The sequence below is a fragment of the Pelodiscus sinensis genome, chromosome 29 (genome assembly GCF_049634645.1).
Source record: "Pelodiscus sinensis isolate JC-2024 chromosome 29, ASM4963464v1, whole genome shotgun sequence".
Taxonomy (NCBI): Eukaryota; Metazoa; Chordata; order Testudines; family Trionychidae; genus Pelodiscus; species Pelodiscus sinensis.
Window position 1 is genome coordinate 13,979,266 of NC_134739.1, and position 23,502 is coordinate 14,002,767.

Below are 23,502 nucleotides of genomic sequence, written 5' to 3' on the forward strand. Positions count from 1 at the left end.
AAATCCCAGCTTCATTTGCAATTTCGAATCTCTTTATTTGCTTCCCTTTCTTGAAAGAGTGTACAAGTGTAGACATACCCTAAAAGACTTTGGAATGTCTTTGAGAGGTGCTAGAACAACTAAACCCAGTCTAGATTTACCACCAGTACGGGCCGATTAGCGTATGCAAAGGAACTGTAGCTAAGTGTGTGTGGTTGTGCCATGGAGTGCTGGCAGGTTCGATTGTGCCCGAGTGGCTTCTCCACTGGGGCTTTGTAACTGCAGATGATCTTTTGGGGAGAGCTCTTAATGCGGCGAGCGCAAACCCAGCGGTGCAATTCATTCAACACGTGCCAAACAACGAAAAGGGGCTTTCAGCGGGTTTTAATAGAAGCACAAACACTCCATTGCTAAAAACAAACAAGACCATGAATGTTTCCCTCAGCAAACGCTGGAGAGAAACGTGCCCCAGGATTTGAAACCCACCATTTTAAAGCTAACCAATGAAAACAGCACCAAGTCTCCTCCGCCCCCTCCAAAGCAGTCGCTGTTGAAAGGAAAAATAAAAATCCGACTCAGCATTTACATGGCAGTTGGTAGAAGAATAATCCTCAAAAACCCGTAAGAGGCAAACCGTATCACAAACATGGTCATAGATGGGGAAACTGAGGCACAGAGAAATGAAGGCCAGAATTTTCCATAGAGCTCAACATTCAGGATCAGACTTTTCAAAGGGGTCCAGCTCCCTTTCAGATACCAGAATAAGAGGCCAATTCCGGTCCCCTCCCCAAACAAAGCTTAGCATATTAGGTTCCGCGCTCTTGAGAATCTGATGCCAGTACAAATATTTATTCACTTTTACCACTGATGTGGAGAAACTGGAAAAAAAAGTTATTTACTTTTTCCCATAACACAAAATCTAAGGCAGTGTTTCTTAAACCTTTTTGAGACCACGGAACACCAAACAATTTTTTTTGATGCGGAACACCTATGAAAATTTTCGTCAAAAAAAAAAAAATTGTCTGACAAAAAAAGACAAACACAAAGAAGAGGTCGTGGCACACCTGCGAGTTGTTCACGGAACCCCAGTGTTCCGCAGAACATAGTTTAAGAAACACTGATCTAGGGGTCACCAAATGAAATTAACAGGCAGCTGGTTTAAAACAAACCAAAGGAAGTTTTTCTTCACTCAGCACACAGTCAACCTGTGGAACTCCTTGCCTGAGGATGTTGTGAAGACCAGGATTTTTACAGGGTTTAAAAAAGAGCTGGATACATTCATGGAGGTTAGGTCCATCAATGGCTATTAGCCAGGATGGGTAGGAATGGTATCCGTAGCGTCTGTTTGTCAGAGGCTGGGAATGGGTGACAGGGGATGGATCACTTGATGATTCCCTATTCTGTTCACTCCCTCTGGGGCATCTGGCATCAGCCACTGGGCTAGATGGACCTTTGGTTTGACTCAGTCTGGACAGTTATGTTCTAATGGGCTTTTCCCATCTACTTAAAGGCATGAGAAAAGGCAACAGCTGAAATTTGAAGCTAGATAAATTCAGCCTGAAAAGAAGCAGTACGTTTTTAACAGCGGTAAATTAAGCACTACAATGCTTTACCAAGGATCGCAGGGGAGTCTTCATCACTGCAACTTTTAAATCAAGCCTGGATGTTTTTCCACGCTATGATCTAGTTTAAACCAGGGTTTCATTTGGGGAAGTTCTCTGGCTTGCACTGTGCAGACGTCCAGGTTCAGTGATCACAGGGCTCCTTTCTGGCCTGAGCAAAAAATCTAGGCAAACCCGTTTCTGTTTCTATTTGCTACTAAGAGCTAGAAAGCAACATTCACTGGCCAGTGCTGCTTCCTTGACATCCCTTCTGCCAGTCCTCCTGCCATGTGTTTTCCGTGATCAAATAGTGGGGAGTGAACTCAATACAGGAACCTCCGCCCCCTCCAAAAAAAAGACCCTGTACAAGGATGTTGTCTTGCTTGTAGGATTTGCAGTATTTCTTGGGTCTGAGTGAGTAATGCTCTACGAGGGAGAAACTGCACAGCAGAAGGAGCAGCTCCCAGAACACAAATTTCTACAGGTTGCGGCTCTCTAGGCCGGCACCCTCGGGACCTGACTGGTGCCGAACCAGAGAATTTGCCGAACCAGGGCAGGTCAGTATGGTCTAGCAGCATGACCAACATTGCCACTGCTTCCTGGGCTCTTAGAAGACATTTGGGGTAAATTAGAGTTAAAGAACAGCACAGAACACAGAGCCAGGACTGGTGGCTGTCAACAAACTTGATGGGACCGCGGGAAACTTGGCCATATCGATGAACAGTGGATATCTGGCTGACTAACATCATGCCGGATCACGGAGGTTGCCGGTCCAGAGAGTGCTGGACTAAAGAGGTTCAGCCTGTAGATTGTTGTCCTTTCCCACACACCAATCACCAGCAGACAATAAAACAGAGGCGGTGCGGTTCATAGAATACTAGGACTGGAAGGGACCTCGAGAGGTCATCGAGTCCAGTCCCCTGCCCTCATGGCAGGACCAAATACTGTCTAGACCATCCCTGATAGACATTTATCCAACCTACTCTTCAATATCTCCAGAGATGGGGATTCCACAACCTCCCTGGGCAACTTATTCCAGTGTTTGACCACCCTGACAGGCAGGAACTTTTTCCTAATGTCCAACCTAAACCTCCCTTGCTGCAGTTTAAGCCCATTGCTTCTTGTTCTATCCTCAGAGGCCAAGATGAACAAGTTTTCTCCCTCCTCCTTATGACATCCTTTTAGATACCTGAAAATGGATATAATGTTCCCCCTCAGTCTTCTCTTTTCTAAACTAAACAAGCCCAGTTCTTTCAGCCTTCCTTCAGAGGTCACGTTCTCTAGACCTTTCATCATTCTTGTTGCTCTTCTCTGGACCTTCTCCAATTTCTCCACATCTTTCTTGAAATGTGGTGCCCAGAACTGGACACAATACTCCAACTGAGGTCTAACCAGCACAGAGTAGAGCGGAAGAATGACTTCTCGTGTCTTGCTCACAACACACCTGTTAATGCATCCTAGAATCATGTTTGCTTTTTTTGCAGCAGCATCACACTGCTGACTCATATTCAGCTTGTGGTCCACTAGAACCCCTAGATCCCTTTCTGTCCCTTGGAGTCAAGAGACTGGATTCTATTTCTTTAAGTGACCTTCGATATGCATTCTGCACCCCCGCACTTGCCTAAGTACGTACAGCGCTTTGAAAGGCTGGGGTAAGAAGGCACCACAGATATTTGGGTGTTAAAAGACAACAAGTGAAAACACACCCGCTGTTGGGACACCGCACCACGCAGTTCTAGGCACAGCAGAACCGGGGAGAGTTTATTCCAACAGGAAATCTTCCGAAACGCTGCGCCGCAGTCTACCAAAACCTGCCACTCACGCTGCTGTGGAGACTCAGTGAATACGCCACTTTTAGAACAACAAGCTGCTGTCAAAAGACAGGTCCTTGCACCCAGGCCCAAATACTGGGTTGAGTTGTTTTTTTAAAAGCCTTTTGAAACAAATACCAAGGTAACAGGTGTTTGCTTATAATGAGATACAGGTGCAGCATCATTGTGATAACGAGCAAACTGTTTATGGCTTGCAAATACCGAGAGGCAGTGGGAGCTAGTCTCGTTGGAAATGAACATACCATGCATCAGTGCAGCCACGCGCTTGCCAAAAAAAGTGGGGGGAGAAGGGGCCTTAATCCTGATGCTTACTCACAGGCATAGCCCCACAGTACAAGGACTGCATGCGGGAGCCATGGGTCTGTCACCGGTTTTTTTTGCTTACCACTTAACTGATGTGTGTTGTATTGTGAGCTGTCCTATAGAGGTGGCATTGCTAGCTATGTGCCCCTCCATGTCACCGGCCCCAACAGCAACAGACACGGGAATTCCACGTGTGTGCAAGCAGGGCCATACAGCACAATGAGCCACTCACAAATGTGCGTGGGCTTCGATGAATGTACAGCCCCTACCGTAACGGGGTCCTGTCTGGTCGCTCGAGGCGACGAATACAGCCAACAAAGCCCGACGTGCCTTTCCTTTTTGTTTTTCCTCCTTTGCTATGCTCACCTCTTGTGTTGAGATTCACAAGAGAAAACACCACACACCACAGCACTGAGGGCTGGAGGGAGAGGGGAGTAGTTTAAGCCACTTCCTCTTCGGATTTGCATTAGAAGTCGACTTCACTTTCATGCACTTCTCCGTCATGTTTATGGAGTGGCATCAGCTACCCGAGTCCAAGCAGAAAAAACAAAAACCACAAACAGCAACAACTCTTTCAGGGAATCTCTATCACTGGAGATATTGAAGAGCAGGTTGGACAGACACCTGTCGGGGTGATCTCGGTGCTTGGTCCTGCCGTGAGGGCAGGGGACTGGACACGATGACTTCTCGGGGACCCTTCCAGTTCTAGAATTTTAGGATTCTACGAACGCCTCCCCGCCAAAAAAACCTAACAACTCGTCGGGGCCCAGCTATTGTTCCTGAACGAAGGGAGAGGAAAAAAGCCCAAAACTCATTCGCTTTTGATGAAGAAACAGGGAATAAAAACCAAACAGCACAGAAATCCCAGCAAACCGCTACTGTGCGCCTGACACAGATCCGCTCTCTTCCTACCCAAACCCTGCGTCAATTTCCCCCACTTTGGAGCCTGAACCACCGCACATCCGGCTCTTGGAGGAAGACCTGCAGGGACACGATGGGCTGTTGTTTCCTGCAGCAGGTCCCACAGGGCTGGCTGTACCTTGCCTCCCATTCTCACGGAAAAGGGGAGGAGAGGGAACCGGAACAAACGGCTCTGACTGCTGGCTGGTTTACATTGTGCACCGCGGCTGTTTCTTCTGCTGCAACACAAAGCAGGGCCCAAAGGTGCGCGGCGTGATGAATGGAGAGATCCTGCTCCGTACGTATTGATTCGAGGCCTGCGGAGGCGGGCAAAGATCCTGCCTCTGGCCACTTGCAGCGGGGAGAGGACGGCGCTCGCCTGCTGTAACTGGGGAGGCCCCAGACAGACGCGGGTGTCAGTTCGGGTTGCTGTCAATTACACCGGGCCCCCGCCGGACAGCAGGCAGATCTCACCTCGCCCTGGCATTTACAGAGACGCGGCATCTGGCAGACCCCCTGGGCCCAGTGTGAATGAGGGTCGATAGGTTTTTAACTGGTTGTATCAGGTCAGGCCCTGAAAGAGAGATGCCTGATCATACACCCTGGGGTGGAGGCACATGGTGTTAATAAAACGCTGCTCTGCAGCCACCAGGTCATCGGTGCAAGGAGCCGGGCCAGGGCCTACAATGGTGCATAGCAAACCCCTTCATTAGGAGAAGGCATCACAGCTTACGTCTTTCCAGCCAAAGAGTAAAAAAGTATAATACTTCAGGCTACTCTGAGTATTTTTGGTTTACTGAGGCCCTGTGCAATGTTCCCTCTAATTTTTTTTCCCATCCGCGTGGGGAATAAATTTTGTTCTGTGCACCAAGGCAAGTTCAGATGTGCACCACCATGAGACACACACACTGCTGGCTGGAAACACTCTGCTAAGGAACTGGGTGGCATGGGAATCACTCCTGGGTGGCTGGCCAAGCACTCAACTTATAGGTAAGACTGTCCCATGTACAAACTTCACTTGCACAAGAGCACAACCAATTGAGGTGCCCGGCTGGAAAAAGTGCATTCCAGTGAACAAGAGGGGCCCGGAACTAGGAGAGCTCTGTTCTCCTCCCAGCTTGGTGCCATCTTGCTGAGCAACGCTGGGGAAACCCCTCTGTGCCTCAGTTTCTCCATCTGCAAAATGTGGGCTAGACTTGCCCTGCTTTGAGAGCCTAAAAAGCAGCCTAAAAAGCACCAGGTGTCGCTGTTCCGACTTCAGGATCAAGGCCTCACTGGGGTGAACCCAGGAGCCAAGAAAGAAACAACAGAGCAGAAAGGGGAGAGAAGTTTAAAAGCGACACTTGCTTTAGGTGTAAAAAGCCCAGCTGAGGCCCGTTGGTGCGTGTGGGAAGAGGAACCATCTGATTTATCTTCCGAATATGTGAAAGGGTTTCACAGTGAAAAACGCATTCTCATCGGCACTAGATTGTTAAGGGAGTTCCAATTAAAGCTGGTTTCCCCTTCAGTGAAGGTCTTTAGCTACATACCTGGAGTTTCATTAACTGTCTTTTTAGGGGGAGAAGAAAATCAACACTAACCAAATTCTGTTTATGCTTTTATGATGAAGGGGCACACGCCAGAGGGAGTAAAAATCCCCATCTCCGGTTAATATTCGAGTGCCTGGCGGAAACAAAATCCCTGCTTTAAAACTAACGAGTCCTCAGGATCACACTACAAATAAAAGTCTCCGATCCAAATCCCCATCTGCCTTCATGCGCAACAGTGTTAATATCTCTAGGTTTTCAGGGACTAATTGAGCCGCGGTGTGCTTCCCAAAGCAGAGCTGTGAAATATCGATACGGCGGCTTCATATCCCTTATTACAATCGCTCCTCTCCAGTCCCGAGTAGCATGGGGAAATGCATCTGCACAGATGCTCCCACACATGTAAGTGTTAGCTGCGTATAGCTAGATTATAGCTTCACACGACGCTGCGGCTCGGTCGAGAGGGCCGTGATAAATGGTTTACTTTTTGGAACACATTTATGCACAAGAAAACGTCCGGTGTTTCCCCCCGAACATCTTCGAGGTTTCACCAGCTCCTATGGATGTGTGGGGTTAGCTCTTCCGATTAACAGGCAAGTGGCGTGGGTCTGGGGCCGCACACAAGTGAGAAGAGCAAACAATAAAACCCACTGACGTGGGGAAAGACCTTCCCCCCATTCCCCTTGCACACCAGAGCCTGGGGGGCCCAGGCTGGTAGACTATGTGCTCTACCCCATGGGGAGATGGCCGGGGGGCTGGAGCGCAACGCAGGTTCCCCAATTCTGGGGGACAGCCCTGAGCCTCGGGGGCCAGATCTCGGCAAGCCAGGGGCCCCAGGCCTTAGGTTCCCCACTTCCGTCTAGGTGCTCGACCTAAAAATCAAAGGTCACTTCTCCCTACCAATCTGATCCTTCCTCCTTCTTTGGCAACTGTCGATATTTGTCTTTCCTCCAGCCCTGCCAATGACAGAGCTATTTAAGGATTTAATTAAATTCAAATAATTAGGACTTCTGATCTCAATCTCAAAACACTTCATCCGGCTTTGTGAATGTTCTCATTCCCCAGATGGTGGAGAAGATGAGGTACAGACAGTTAACTAACTTAAATAACTTACTCGGGGAAACACAGCCCAACCAGGGGCAGAATCCAAATATTTTGTGACACCCAGTAGCACGTCCTACCCGCTGGACAACAGTGCCTCGCTGTTTGAGAGTCAAATACAGCGCATGGACATTTTTCTAAAAGGTGCTGACCCAACAAGGTTTTGGCAGGCCAAAGGCAAATTCAGTCCAAGACTAATTCAGGTTCTTCAGTACCCAGTTTGCTAATAGCACACAGTAAAAGCAAATTAATGGGTTTACTAAAACGCCACTTACATTTAAAGCATCCAGAAAGTGGAAAAGGCACTAACTGTGGCATTATTATTATTTTCCAGACTGATCATTGCTACAATGCCTGGGAACTCTATAACTGGAGGGCAGCCCTGCTGTATATTCATGAAGAAAGAGGGAACTCTTCCATGACTGATTTGCAGATTGTTAAGTGCTAGCCATTTTTTTTTTTTTTAGTTCACTTTTTTAGACTAGGTTCTTCCGAGCTGCAATGGCCATGAACAGCCAGTAGGGTGGGCTGCAGGGTGCAGCATCAGCTTTGGACGCTAAAAAAAAAGAGCTAACAATGGAGGGGAGGGGGGTGCGAATAAGACAGCAGTCTAGATTTTAACCCTTCAGAGCCGGATTATGAACGCTGGGAAGTTTGTGGCTCTTTTCAATCAGACAACGCCCCGGCGATTGCATGCTTTGTTAAGTACGTTGTAGCCCCCCGAGGTGGAAACTCCCAGCTGGACCTCGGTTGTCCACCACACCTCTAAAATCAGAGGGTTTGGGTCTTTAATGGACCAAATGCTATTCTAGCGCTGCAGCTGGAAACAGCAGAACTTGACGAGAAACAAAAATCCGAGGCGAAGGCTCAGACCAGGCAGGGGTTAAAATTCTCTTCTGCCGCACGGCCAAGACGCACACTTGATGTCTAAATAAAAACAGACCACGGCAACCTGGAAGCGATTGATTTGTAAGGTCGGGTCTTTCCGGTTTCCCTCCCCACGTGCTCGCTCTCTCTGGGCCTGTCTACACTTGAAATGCTACCGGGGCAAGGTTAACCCAGGCCGCTAGAGCATTTCATCTTTGTCCACCTAGGGCAGGGGGTTGTAAGCTCTAGGTCGCGGCCCAGCACTGGGGGTGGGATGTCGGGCCCTGGGGCTTGTGGCTGCAGGGGGATCAGGTGAGCAGTGGGGGGGGGGGCTAAGGCAGTTCCCAGCCTGACCTGGCACCCCAGACTGCGCTGAGCCCCAGGTGCGGGGGTAGGGGGGAGCACACAGGGCTCCGTGCTCTACCTCTGCACTCCCATTGGCTGGGAACCTGTTGCCAGCTGCGTCATAGTCTGAGGGGCCAGAAGAGGTAGAAAGCTGCCTTAGTGCCCTCCCCCTGCCGCCCCTCCTGCCCCAGCCCTCCCCCTCTACAAAGCCAGAGCACCCCCTGCAGCCCCACCCTGGAATCCTGGGGCTCCACAGACCATCGTCAGGGGTTCCGCGAGAAATCGTTGAATAAATAAATAATTTTTTTTTCTTATAATGTAAGCGGACATATACATAGAACAGCTCTTGACAAATACATTTTCTTGACAATAATTTAGCAGGAATTGAATTGCACTCCCCACTGTCAACTTTTTCTGGCCAAGCAAACGTTTTCATAGGTAGGGGTTCCTTGGGATATGAAAAATTATTTTAGGGGTTCCTCCATGGGAAAGAGGTTGGGAATCGCTGCCCTAGAGCATCCACTGGGCATTCGGTTAGTTCAACAGCACCACTCAGGAGGGTGGATTTTTCCCCCACACTAATGACTGAGATAGCTGGCTTGACCTAACTTTTTAGCATAGACCAGGCCTCATCCTCTCCTGTCCCTGCATGTAAGTTTGATTTGAGCATGTCCATGCCGCAGGATTAAACTTCCCAAGGGAATGTTTTACTTACATACGCTCGCACGCAGACAAGAAGGGAGACGTGAGCTTTGATTTTTAGGTCTAGAGCATGGATTGCAGCTCTGTAGAACAACTGCCCCCTGAGGCTACGTCTGCCCTGCAGCGCTATATCTTTTGAGCATACCCGTTATTTCAAAATATAACGGGCTCGCTCTTCCGAATTCCCTGTAAACCGCATTCCACAAGGAGTTACGGACGTTTCAGAATAGCGCTTTATTTCTAAATAAGCATGGCATAGATAGCGCCAAATTTTGAAATGAGCGATTTCAAAGTAATGTCGAAATATGATACACAATTTGCATAGCTCAAATTGCATCTTACTTCGACCTCCAGCGCAACCCTAAGAGTGTGAAACCCTACAAAACAGAAGATTCCCATTGGCTAGGGAGAAACCCAAGGGAATTTATTCTGAAGTTTATTGAAACCAATGAAGGGGGGAGGGAGGAAGCTACAGGTAAACTAAATGGCTCAAACTGTCTAATACAGGAAACCCCCGACTCCCCCTGAGTTACGTCCCCCCCCCGCACTTACAAAACTGGTTGTAAGTGCAGAAGGGGCCAAAAACTCCTGACTTATGTCCTTGTCCCGCATTTACGGCAGCAGATGGTGCCTATCGTAAATACGGGTTCAAATTATGACACCCCCGACTTGCGATGCTTCCCTGGGAACCAATCGCGTCGCAAGTCAGGGGGCCGCCTGTAATTGTGCATTTCTATCCGCTAATAAATTAAAAGCCTCACGATTAGATATCGGTTTCCTTTTATAGAATGGGAAATGAGGCAGAAAGAAGGTGGGGAAAGATTTGCTCAAGGTCAGATGGAGACGGTACGTCTACACTGCGATAAAAAACCCACAGCGCTGAGTCTTGGGGCCAGGTCAGGTCACTTGGGTTGCAGGGCTGTTAAACTGCCGTGTAGACATTTGGGCATGAGGGGACAGGAGTCCTAGAGCCAAGACTTCAGGAAAAGCCAGAACATCTACTTGCAGCGTTAGAATCCTGGGGCTGGAAGAGCCCGGAGGAGTCGTCGGCTAGGTCTACACAGCAACATTATTTCGGAATTACTTTGTCCATGTCTATGCAGCCGGCAGTTATTTCGACAGTGTCAAAATACTGCCAAGCTGGAACACTTCTTACTCCTCATAACATGAGGGAGGAGTCAGAGGAAGGGAAGTTGGAGGAAGAGTTCTCCCATGCGGCGCTGGCTTTGTAACGCTTGCAGGAATCAAAACCAACCCATCCTTTAATAAAGCGATACGTCTGACTAACTCAACAGCAGGGTGGGTTCGGTTCCAAAGGAGGTCATAGGATGGGGCTGTACCGAGCGCAAGGTCTGTAGACTCTACCATAATATAAATGAGTCTATAGTCACTTTTCAGAGTAGGACCACACTTAGCAAGAAACAGAACAGAAAGTGATAGGGATGGTTGAGGAGACCAAAACAAACCCCCTTTTCCCAAGTATCTCTTTCTGGAAGCAGAACTCACATAGCTAATCCCTTTGAGAATTAAATGTTGGCTTGAGCTAGAAATGGGCCTGTCCTGAAAACTCTAGATCAGAGCACCCAGCAGCTTTGGAAAAAGTGGGCCTCTCATGCTAACTAGATTAGAGTGACATATACCTTAAGAGTTCACCCAATAGCAGAATTAGGCCAAGCCAGTGTTCCCCATAAGCTGTGTCTGTGTGCGGTCCTTCAGGATTGATGCAAAAGCCACCCAGCTAAGCAGCCGGGCAGCCACAGCTGGGATTGTTTCTGCCAGTGGTGCACATTCACACATGCCTTGGTGCAGACAAAAACTTTATTCCACACATAGGTGGAAAAGATTAGAGGGTACACTGAACCAAGCTATTCTGTCTTGCCAACTCTTGCAATCTTTGAGAGTGTTCTTTGCACCCCAGCTTTTGGAATCAAGGGATTGCAGTAGAAACCAAGTTTTTTTAAAAAATTACACACACACGCACACACGTGTTTCTATCCATCATGGTTCCAGAGAAAACCCATGTCTTGAAGGCACCCAATGCTGAAAAGAAAGAAAAGCTAAATAAAACTCTCTCTGTTTTTAAAGTCTCAATTTTGGAGGGGGTGGGGTCTGGTATGTAATTTTTAAAACATTTGAGGTTGGTTTTAAACCACCACCTCCTGCCAGTTTAATTGCAGCACACAGAAGAGCTGGTTAAAACACAGGCAGACTTGCTAAAAGAGGTCCCTTGTATATGAAACCTTTCTGAGAACATCAGTCTATTTTCTTCTACAGTAGTTGCCTGCCTCTAAAGTTTATGTGCAGTAATGTATGGTTCAGATCATATGGTATTTATATATACACACACATTTATCTATAAAAAGACTGTAAAGCTACATGGCTTTTCAGTCTTTGAAAGGGTACTAACAGCAGGGAACTTACTACAAAAATATTTACAATGTATTGTCTTTACACAGATTAATTTGCACAAAGTATAACACATGCAGGCCAAAAAAAGCACACTCCAACGTGCAGGAAGCAAAGCTGACAAGAAGAGCTGCCAGAAATGTTGACCTTAAATCTGGCTTTTTTGGGCTACGAACATATGCGCTTGTGTCTGTTTAAACACGCACACTCTACACACACACGCGACTTTACAACACACACGTTTTGGGATTTTTTTTTTAAGTCTCCCCATGTTATGACATACCAAGGTTTGTAGCCAGCACTTGTGTTTACAAAGGAGTGGCATTCCAGGCATGGCGACAGAACAGATATTTTAACAATAAGTTATAAATATTGTCAGGTTGGTACTTTTCCCCCTGAGTTTTCAAACACATCATAAATCTAGGCTAGGTTCCTGTGCATGAACCCTGCTTCCAACTGCACTCAAGCCTTCTGGCATGAATGCAAAGACTTTTTTTTAATATATATATAAATAAAAGTTAGTAAAAATCACTGTGCACTCCATTAATTCAGGAATGCTCCTCTTTGGCTTCAAAGGGAATCTTTTCCTTTACAGCAACGAGCGTGTTTTTTTTGCTGCTTTAATTATTTGCTACTTGCACTTGTCATAACTACATGGACCAAGCATGTGATACCAGGGAGCAGCGGTTAGGGAAATACAAAGTCCTGTCTCCTACCCAACCCCACTCCACTGGGTCGGAGGCTTTTCATAGGCAACTAGTTCATAAATCTAACACAGGAAGGCTTGGTCGAGTGCCAGTTTGCTAATGAAAGGCGCTGCATGCATACCTCCACTGTACATACCTCCCGCATGAACTCAGTGAACAACCAACGACCCGTAAAGCAGGCCGCAGCTGAGCCAGAAATCAGTAGGCTGATGTGGAGAAAACATTACGCGTTGACTCTAAATAAATATATACACTAGGAGATTAGTGGCCTGCAAAAACTTTCCACGCCGTTATTTACCTAATCCTTTTATGGATCACAATGGACCCTCATTTTTAAGATGTGATTTGCCCACATTCCTGGTATCAACATCATCTTGCATCCCGCTTATGGGGGCAGAAGGCTGACTTTGCAAGTAAGGAGCCGGATTGGGATTCTGGGGATCTGGACTCGGTTCCTAGCTGATCTCTGTGAGCTTCAGCAGGTACCTCTGCCCCTCACTCCCCTATCTGGGGCTAACAATCCGCGCCCCCAATTTTTGTCTGTTTCGACTAAGCAGTTCACTGTATCTTAGAACACCGTGGGACAAGGCCCCGCCCCGGGACTGGATGAAACATTCCATCTAAAATCTTTTTTCAAAATGGAAAATTAGTGCTTCCCTGCAAGGGAATATCATTTTTCTATATGTAAAATGTCTACTTTCAGCTAGTTTTTTTTTTTAAAACCCAACCCACCGGCATTCCCCACGTGACTACGCGGCTGCCATTTTCCAGCTTGAGCTGGCATAATGGGGTGCCCACTATCATTTGGAACGACCCTATACATGGCTCCAGCTGTACGTGAAAATCCTATTTGCAATCATGTTTTTCATTTGCAAGCCCCTGAAACATTTTGAAAGGAGGTGCACTCCCTCCAGGATAGCTCAGTCTGCAGACAAAGGTGTACCGGTAGTTCGGAATAGGAATCCTAGTCCGAACTACTTAGTTCGAGCCCCGTGTAGCCGTGCTGCACGGGGTTCGAACCAGCGGGGTTTTAAAAATGGCGGCTCCCCGCTTATGCAAATGAAGCCCGGGAAATTCAAATCCCGGGCTTCATTTGCAGGTGTGGTATGCCTACATTACCCCGCTAGTTTGAACTAGTGGGGTAGTGTAGACAGACCCTAACAGCCTGTTTAATGAGTTAACCGGTTAAATGTTAACCTGTTCAATGAGTTTAACTGATTAAATGGGGTGGGTGGTGAGGCAGAACCCCCCTCCCCATGGGCAGGGGCTGTTCCTGTCAGGCTGGTGCAGCCCCCTACCCAACGAGTGGCGCAGCCCCCTGCTTGCAGCGGGTGGGGGCTGCTCCTGACCTACTGGTTAACTAACTAGTCAGCCTCACTTGGTAAGGGTGAGGCTTCCTGGTTAATTGCTCACAGCCCTACTGCAGACCCCCAGCGATGCACGGATCAGGGTAGAGAAGTGGCTTTCAACATAAATACCTGATCTGTCAGTGCAACTGGGGCCTTCAAGACCGGAGCGCGTTCTGTCCCTGCCAGCATGCACCAGAGGCCTCGACAGACACAGCACAGTGGTGCAAATCTGGCTCCACGGGGACAGTTGGAACAACAATCTTTGCCTTTCTCCAATGCCTTTCACTGAAGGATTTCAAAGCACGTTATCAGTTCTAGTAGACTAACCCCACAGCCCTGCTCCCGGACAGAAGGTTTTTTTTTTTTATTACCCCAATTTTTTACATGGGCAAACAGAGGAAAGCTACTTTTCCATGCCCTGACATGGGACCTTGCACTGAGTCACTTGCAGGTCTGGAAATCTTGACCTCCCGCTCCAACCTTTTATCCTGCACAGTGGATAAACTGGACTGCCTCTTGGCAAAAGAAGAAGAGCGGCCAGACAGGGTCAGATCAAAAGTCCATCTTGCCTAGTGCCCTGTCTGCCGATAGTGGCCAGTGCCAGATGCCCCAGAGGGAGTGAATAGAATGGGTAACCATCAAGTGATCCCTCCCCCGTCGTCCATTCCCAGCCCCTGACAAACAGAGGCTAGGGACACCATTCCTACCCAGCCTGGCTAATAACCATTGATAAACCTAACCTCCATGAATTTATCTAGCCCTTTTGTGAACCCTGTTAAAAGTCCTGGCCTTCACACCATCCTCTGGCAAGGAGTTCCACAAGTTGACTGGACACAAAAATCAGACCTCAGGAAAAGGAACATACAAAACCCAGTAGGAGAGCCCTTTAACCTCCCTGGACACAGTTACAGGCTTGAAAGTTGCCATACTGGAGCAAAACCACTTCAAAACCAGACTGCCACATGAAACTGCTGAGCTGGGATTCGCGTGCAAATTTGACACCATCAGAATGGGTCTGAATAGGGACCGGCAATGGCTTACTCATTACAAAAAAAAAAGTCAAGAGGGCATCCACCCTGATGGAATTAGCCTCATTAGCACGGATATGACACTCCCCTCTCGGTATGTCTAGATCCCTGCCAACTGATGCAATGAGCTGCAGCCCATGAAAGCAGATGCCCCTACAATTGTTATTAAGGTGCCACCCGACTCCTCGTTACTCCTAACGAGGCTGCCCCATAAACTCTCCCTAGAAGTGCTCTCTCATCCTGATTTCGGCCCCCGCCCTGCAATTCCTTCCTTTACAAACGTGTTCCTCCCTTCCCTTGCAGTACCATGACATGGCCTGTGGCCGCTGCCTCAGACCGCAGACAAGTCACTGCAGGGAAATGCTGGGAAGACCAGGGAGGACACAGAAAGAAAGTTCAGGGTTGGGGGAGGGGGAGGAGACTGGGTCGACACGAGGCAGGTATGGATTTGCCCCAGCAACCTTCCACCCCAGAAATACAGCAAGAGGAGCTGGTCTGCATGCACAGGATACGTGCCCCTGAGGAGCCAGGCCGCTCCAAGGAAAAGACATGGCTTCCGTGTGTTCTAAGGGGGGGCGCTTCACCGTGGGTTGCAGGGTTTGGGCGGGCTGGAGAGAGAACGGAGGAAGTTGAGGAGCACGTATTAGTGCCTCCGCTGCCCCACAGCCTGCATGGAGCAGACGAAAAACATCTTCTCTTCGGGATACTATGGGAGTGGGGGGGCGCTTTCCCCCACCCACAGCGGCTTGGGTCTGGGGAGGGGCAGTGCGGCTGCCCCTGGGCTTGTGGGGGGGGGGGAAGGCAGAGAGGAGGCTGGAGGCTTCAGCCGGCCCAAGGATCCTGCAGTTGAGGGGCGGGGGCATGTTCCAGCCTCCGTTCAGCTTGGGTCTTCTCCAGCTAGGGGATGGAGACACATTCTTGGCCCCTCTGGGTGTGTGGGAGGGGAAGACGACAAAGGATCTTGCAGCTATAGGGGGAAGGGCAGGGCGTCTTGCAGATGCAGCTAGGTGGGAGGGGGCAAGGATGGAAGGGGCGGAGCCTAAGGGGGGTTCCACCCACCACCCATGCACTTAGCCAAAAGATCCCGAGTACCCAGCCCTGTGCGGCGTGGCGACACCCATCATTTCGGGGGCAAGGAGGCATGAAGCAGACATGCTCTAAAACAGCACCCAGAGATTCCCAGGAGCATCTTGGAGCGTGCAGAACCCTGACTGGTGCTTCGAGCCAACCTCCGCCCCGCCAGGGCCGCTAAATGCTCCTGGTGGGTTTCCAACATGGCCACCGATGACTTGGCTGACTTTTTTAATACCTCTCCCCACGTGCTCCAACCACAGGGGCGTCCAAAGAGAGGGATGCCAGGCACGTCCCTAGCCGTCGGCATTGGCACATTCCACTCCGAGCGCTTTGTGGAGGGTTTCTGCCATCCACTCCATTTGGCCAGTGGAGAAATGGAGGCACAGAACGGTTGAGCCGCTCTCCTAGGCCACACAGCAACAAAGGGAAACAACCCGCTCCCACTCTCCTGCTTTAACCTACAGGGAGCTTCATTCGTTCATCGGGCAGGAGAGATTTGCCCAATGTCACAAAGCAAACCAGGTGATTCCCAGGACCTTGGGTGAACCCAACAGCCTCCTTCATACAGTCCCTGATGCTCATCAGCATTCCCCAGAGGGGGGTAGATTTACAAAGTCATTTCGGTTCCTGCCGCCGCCCAGTGAGCGAGATTCCTACCATACGCATTTCACAGTTCTGGAAATCTGGCTCTTGCCAGCCAGATACGATAAAACCCCGCAGCGGCATATAAAAAAAGGAAAAAAAGAGCAAAGTATTGCTGAAAGAAGCGCAGTTGGAAGCCTTTTCGCCCCCTCCCTTCTGCAAGTGGGTGAACTTCTCCTCCCCCCCCCAAAAAATAAATCTAATTTTGAGCCCTTTTATGTGTTCTAATCCTCGCGTCTTTTTCTAATTTTGAACACAGCTGTCTGCTGTACTTTCTCGAATGACGCCAGATGCTGGGTTCATCAACCAAGCCCACGAAAACAATGGCTCGAAAGCAATTAGACGCACGGAGGCGGCACCGAGGCTCATATTAAAATGTGATAACACCGTTCTAGTGGGAATTGCGATGCTGCCGCATTTCTGACATTTCTGGCCTGCCAGACAGACAGGAGGCATGGGAAGCAGGCCCTGATGGAGGAGGTAATGCGCCGGCATTTCTAGCTGGAGCGAGAAGCGCAGTTGGAACACTCACATGGAATTTTTTTTATTCTATTACAACCCCAGCACCCATCTTGCCCGGGATGCTGGTGCAGACTTTTTTTGTACACACAGGAATCATTTACACACACACACACACACACACACACACACACACACACACACTTCACTTGTGCTCTGACAGCACCTAAAAGATGTGGAATCCAAACCACACTGCGCTAAATGCTGCACTGACACAGGTGTGAGATTGGGGGCCCGACTCCATTAAAAAGGAGACCTTGCCGTTAACAGTGCCCTCTGGATACACAAACACCCCCTGTGGCCCGCACCTCACAACTGCCATTGGGGTTCAGATCATCGGTCGCACAACAGGGCCACTGCTCCGCAGAAGAGACAGTCACGGCGAGGAAGGGCTGAAAGTCTAAAGAGACCCGAGAGCGGGGAGCTCTGAACAGAGATGGGACATGCCCAAGGTGAGATGGCAGAGCTAGCTCCAGTCCCCACACCATAGCCACTAAGGCCAGGCTGTCTCTCCAACATCGGCGGCGGGTGAAGGCAAGCCCCAGCCCCGCCCCTTCCACCCAAGCCCCGCCCCTTCAGTAACCTTCCCCTCCCGTGTGGCGCCAAGCCTTGCCCAACCTCAGCCCAATCTCTCCTAAGCACCTGGAGGGTCAGGGTGGCCACACCGCAGTTCCAGCTGGGCAGTGCAGGCAGTTTTAGGAAGGCAACACCTTCCCTTGCTTACATTACCCTCCGCCCATGGTCCACTTCACATTTGCAGAAGCCCTGTGTAAGCATGTGTAGATGGTGCATCCAGATCGGTGAGGGGCAACCTTGGCTAGCGAGTGGGGTGCAGGAGTGGCCCTCCTCCATCTCAGGGGGCCACAAGGTTGTCAGAACCAAGCCGCTCTCCCGGGACCAGGTGGCTGAGCTCACTCCACTTGTGTGCCTCGCATGATGGTGTGCCTCGTCAATTGGATGGTGGCAGCGGTGGGATTGGCTGCAGAGGGAGTGTGTGGCTTTCACGACATCGCATGCAGTCAGCCCGCCCCGCACTTCCCCTGCCCTGGCTTTGTGTGTGTGGAACTTGGCAGGGAAAAAACGACAGGGACAAAGACCAACAGAATCTGGTGACCCTGCAGGTGGGCAACGGTAACAAGCCATCTCGTGGGCCGCACAGAGAACCCAGTGGGCCAGGGGTGGCCGTCAGGATGCAGTTTGCCTACTGCTGCTCTAGATCGTCACTCCAGAATCCTGGGGGGAAAACAGTGCCGATTGCTCCCAAAGTCCCACCCACCTGCCAGCCCCTCCCACAACTCTGCCGCCCCCTGCTGCATGGCTAACCCTCCCCACCTCCAGATCTTGTGCAGAGGCCCAATCCCATGGATGGCAGGCCGGTAAGCCATACTCACCTCGAGGTGAAACGTCCAAGTGGTACCTGCAGGGCGAGAAAAGAGAACAGGCATAAAAATCCATCATCTTACATGTCATATGTCACTCAGGTAGGTAACCGGCCGAGGGAGGAATTATACCAGACACATGGCCAGAGATTCAGTTGATGCCCAACATGGCTTCTTTCAGAGGCTGCCGCAAGAGAAGTAATTGGCCCTCGGGAGATTCCATATGATGTCACGTCCCTGATTCTCTTGCAGAGGCTCCTAACCCTTTTGGTATTATGGGTCATTTCTTAACATGCCAGAGACTTTAACAGGCTCTCTAGTCCCAGGCTCACTACCCTCCATCTCACACAAATGCACACCCACACCCTGCTTGTAGGAGCTGCAGTGCTTGTTACATTCAAGTATCTAAAAGGGTGTCACAAGGAAGAGGGAGAAAAATTGTTCTCCTTGGCCTCTGAGGATAGAACAAGCAGCAATGGGCTTAAACTGCAGCAAGGGAGGTTTAGGACGGACATTAGGAAAAACTTCCTACCTGTCAGGGTGGTTAAACACTGGAATAAATTGCCTAGGGGGGTTGTGGAATCTCCATCACTGGAGATTTGTAAGAATAGGTTAGACAAACACCTGTCAGGAATGGTCTAGAGCAGTGTGTCTCAAGCCTTTTTTTTAAAATATATAAATTACCCCTTTTTCAAAATAAAAATAAAAATTATCAAGTACCTGCAGTACCTACAGTTTTCATACACACGACATTTTTTTCTACCATTACGACACATTTGTTTAAATAACTTAATTGTAGCCGGGTGGGCGATGACATGTGCGTGTGTAAAAAGTACAAAAATAATAAAACGCGGTAAAACTTAACAAAAATTTAATTTTCTCCAAATGTCAGTTGTGTTGATGTACTCCCCAGACCTCTCTCGAGTATCCCTGAGGGTACTTTTACCACTGGTTGAGAAACACCAGTCTAGAGCAATGGTTCCCAACCTCTTTTAGGATTGCCAGATGATTTCAACAAAAATACTGGACACGCTTGACATGACATCACAATCTACATTACGTCTTTAGAAAATACCGGACATTTCTATTTTCTCAATTTGTTTCCCTGAACTGAAAGCTCAAATACTGGACCGTTCGGTTCAAAACCAGACACCTGGCAACCTCTTTCATACTGAGAACCAGCAAACTCATTCAAAAAACTGTTGGTGGACCGGTACTGAAATATTTGCATATTCGTGCAGTAATTAATTTATTTGCATAATCAGTATGGTAGTATGGTAATTTTAAGAGGTCACGTATTATTTTACATTGCATCTGTACGCACACAATACATGCAGAATAGTTCTGGTTTTCACTCATTTTTGGAGCCTTATTTTTATAAAAAAATCGAGCCACACTTTTCTGCTAGAACAGAAATATTCCTCCAGCTGGAATACTAATCAACTCCCCCTTTAGGGAAGATTCTCTGAGCTTCTAAGAGCTGCAATGAAGATACTGCAAGATCACAGGGTGTTGTGTGGCAAATCTTGGCTTCTCTTTGACTGGGTGGTCAAGGGCTAATAATGATTTCTAAGTAATCCAGTTTGGGGAAAAGTTGTTCATGGAGATTCGTATTAAGCAGCTCAAACCAGCACATTTGCTTCAGTTTAACTCATTCGTGCATGCAGGTACCTTTCAGCATATTTCAGTCTTTTTAAAGGGGGAGGGAAGAGAACAGGATCGCAGGGGCAGCAGCTCTCCACATGGCCTCTGGCCCCACCGCAGAGCAACCGCTGGAGCTGGACCTGGGGCCAGGGTAAAGGCTGCCTCACCGAAATCCCAGCTCCAGCCGCAGTTCACCCAACCTGCTGCTGTGTGGGCAAGTAGCTGGGAAGGGAATTCCCTGGGAACCCCCAGGGGGCAGGGCTAAATAAAAGCTGGGGGCGTGGCTTGGCAATGTGCCACAGCCAGGCAGAGAGGGGTCTAGATCAGTGTTTCTTAAACTTTTTGAGACCACAGAATACCAGACAATAATATTTTTTTATGAGGAACACCGATGAAAATTTTCTGCCCCCCCCCCCCAAAAAAAAAAAAAAAAAAAAAAAAAAAAAAAAAAAAGAAACACAAAGAAGAGGTTGTGGCACACCTGCGAGTTGTTCAGCGGCAAGGTTCCAGGATCCGGACATCCAATCCATTTGAACCCTTATTCAAATCTTTCCTGAAGGAAATGATTTCACAAAAACGTGCAAGGAATGGACACGGATTAATTGGAAAACGCCAACAGAATCCCGCTGGAGGGCGGCATGTTTGTTTCAGGCCTTGGCGATGGGCAAAATGCACGGGGGGGCAGAGGAAGTGACTGCATCTAGAAGCGATTTGTGGGTTGTACCAGAAAGAGGCGCACGATCCTGCCTCATGCTCCTTGGCTCTACTCTTCTAGGCGCAGAGCGCTTCAGAAACTAAGCTGCGGCTCATGGTTTCTCTGTGGAATTACTCCACTTTACCCATCTGAAGTCATACTCCCCTCCTCCGCCAGCATCTCGTTGCGCTGTCAACCTCAGCCTCTCCTCCTTCCCCTCCCCGGACTCTCTCTCAGCCGAGGTGGTCCATATTTTACTTGTATTGCCATGGGATTTCCTTCCATTTAGAAGGTACAAAAGAAACTCCTCAAAGACAAGTAATCAGAGGAAGAATTGGGGCCGTGAAATGACATGTGACGGATAGGAGGAGGGCTGGCCAGCACCCGGTGACCAAGGGGTTAAACTCAGGTAGCTAGTAAGGATGTTGGCAGGGAACCAGAACAAGCAATGGGGATACGGTGCTGAGATTTGAATTGTATAAGATACTGTGCCTGCTTTGTGTGTGTGGGAGAATGAAACCAGGAGTGGCGAGACACAGAACAATTTAAACCCAGGCAGGACTAGCGGGCCTCCAAGGAATTTGGGGCATGGAAGTGGACTGAACAAAGACAGGATCATGAGTAAATAAAGGGAAACGTGTATTTAGTCATGATTAGGTTATTTTTTTTTATTTTGGGGGTTTGGTTTGAATGTTTGTGAATCCATGCCTCCCCTCCCCCATTCACCATCTAAGAATTGTTCCCAGAGATTCTCTGTTTTAATGTGTTGTACTTGATTGCCAGGTGTTACAGAGCAAATAAGTATGCCTTATTAAGTATGCAGGAGGCATAAAGCATCTGTTGAAAAAGGCTTCATTTCTCGACAGATCCCCCTCTAGACTGCAGCACTTTGTTGGCAAAAAGCTGAGTCGGCAAAACGCGGTGGCCATTTTTATGCAAATTAGACACGGGATATTTAAATCCCTGCCTCACTTGCAATGTCGACCTGCCTAATCTGCATCCCTCTGCCAACAGAGGGATGCAGTCTAGACATGCCCTTTGGGCTCCCACCTTCTGCACTCAGCATGCCAGAGCAGGTATCAACCCTGACAACACAACGCCTTTTTGCTCCCTCCTGGGAGGCTAAGCCCATTATCTCCACATCTGTGTGGAAGCCAGGAAACAAGGACCAGGCTGACAAATTCAAACCAGTCTCCCACACAACAGCCGGCAGTCAAGGACCACTCTGTTTCAGAGCACGACGCGTCTTTTCAGAGGAGCAGACAGATGCGAGTCCAACCCACTCCTTCCACGTGGAATTCAGAACCGTTGCAAAGCACCGACACTCACCATTTGCCTTTCTGACCCAGACATAAGGCTCCTCCATGAGGTTGATAAACCACCAGGGAGGGTCTAGCGCACTGTTTCTCAACCAGCGGTCCAAGTACCCTTAGGGGTATTCAAGAGAAGTCGGGGGAAGGGGCGGGTATGTCAATATAACTGAAATTTGGAGAACTGAATTTGTTTTAAGTTTTACATCGCTTTATAATTTTTGTACCTTTTACACCCAAAAATTGTGTTGCCGGCTTGAGCCATTTCTGCACCCCAGGCAGTGGGCGCATGATGCATGCGCGGCTCCGCCCCCGGGTGCATGGCACATGCGCGGCCCCACCCCCCCAGCACACCTGAGAGCTGCCATCAGGCACCCCCCCATAGCTTGGCGCCCAGGGCAGCTGCCCGGCTAGCCCTCCTCCCCCCCAACCCAGCCCTGTCATCATGGCTTCCTGTCATTCCAAAGCGCTTTTATTGGGACCACATTGAAGTCGTCCATTTCTGTCCTCTAAATCCTAGCTCCTCTCAGAGTGGAGACGTTTTCATATCTCCGTTTGCCCAGTTCTGCATCCTCCCAGAGCAGAGATACTTTTGTCTGCGGAGCAGCTAATGCTTCCAAGGACAGGCAGGAAAAAAAAAAAAATATCGCTTCTTGTTTTGTGAACTTTTGTCTCTTGTGCTCGAGAGACTGTCCTAATCTCCCCTGAACATGTTTTAGTGATAACATTTACTGCACCAGGGCCAAAACGATTTTCTGTCACTTTCAATTCCAGTTCAATAAAAGTGTAAGAGCTTTGTTTCTAACCTCTGTCATTTTTAATACAGTAAAATGGTTTTAAAAAATGTAAAATTGAGTTCCATTTCCTACTGGACCAGCAATCCTACATTAGCTTCACTCTTATCAAATTTACCAAAAAAAAAAAAAGTGTTGCTTTTTTTTTTTAAATGTAAAGAAACAGTCGAAAGCCTAAGCCTCATTAGATCGATGCATGCTTTTAGTCTCATGCTTTGATCATTTTCACTCTAGAAAGTTTCACTTTTGTTCTGCTCTTAGTTTACTTTATTCCCCCCCCCCTTTAAAGTCCGGGAGGAAGGATGGTCTTCTGGTTTAAACACAGGACAGAGTCGGGAGATCAAGGCTCCAGTTCCTCGCTGTCATGGCTTTGGATAAGTCGTTTACTCTGCTTGGGTGAAATGAATCACAGGCCGTTGCCTGCTTAGTTCCCAGCGTTTTTGGGAACACCACTTAGTTCCCAAAAGCTGGCTTACCGGCAGATTTAAGGGGCTGGCTTTGCTGAACCTCGGCATAGAATTTCACCGCCTGTGAAATGCCTCTACTGGTGTTTTCAGAGTGTGCAGAGTGCTTTGAGATCCCTGCATGGAAGCTTTTATCGAGAGGTTAGCAGAATTCAAAAGGTGAATTCCTTGTGGCCCTTTTCCCACCCCTCCCACCCAAATGTGCCGAGTCGTTTGTGAAATGTGACAATTCAGGGAAATCTGCTGAAAAACGGGCCTGCTGATCACCTGGATGTCAAAGACAGTCACTCCATTAGACAGAAGAACTGGATTTGTAACCACACTCAACCTGGGCAC

At 48.7% G+C, this 23,502-nt stretch overlaps 1 protein-coding gene across 4 annotated transcripts in view; it reads right to left on the reverse strand.

The window, feature by feature from the left end:
- The window catches only part of SKAP1 (src kinase associated phosphoprotein 1), a 235,024-nt gene that overhangs the window by 181,568 nt on the left and 29,954 nt on the right, over nt 1-23,502 (reverse strand). For all 4 annotated transcript variants that reach the window (XR_012898048.1, XM_075911452.1, XM_075911455.1 and 1 more), the window contains exon 3: nt 18,273-18,298. Coding sequence is in view for 3 of the 4 variants with exons in the window: in XM_075911452.1 (XP_075767567.1) it covers nt 18,273-18,298 (26 nt within the window). In the remaining variant the exon portion in view is untranslated. The remainder of the gene's footprint in view (nt 1-18,272; nt 18,299-23,502) is intronic.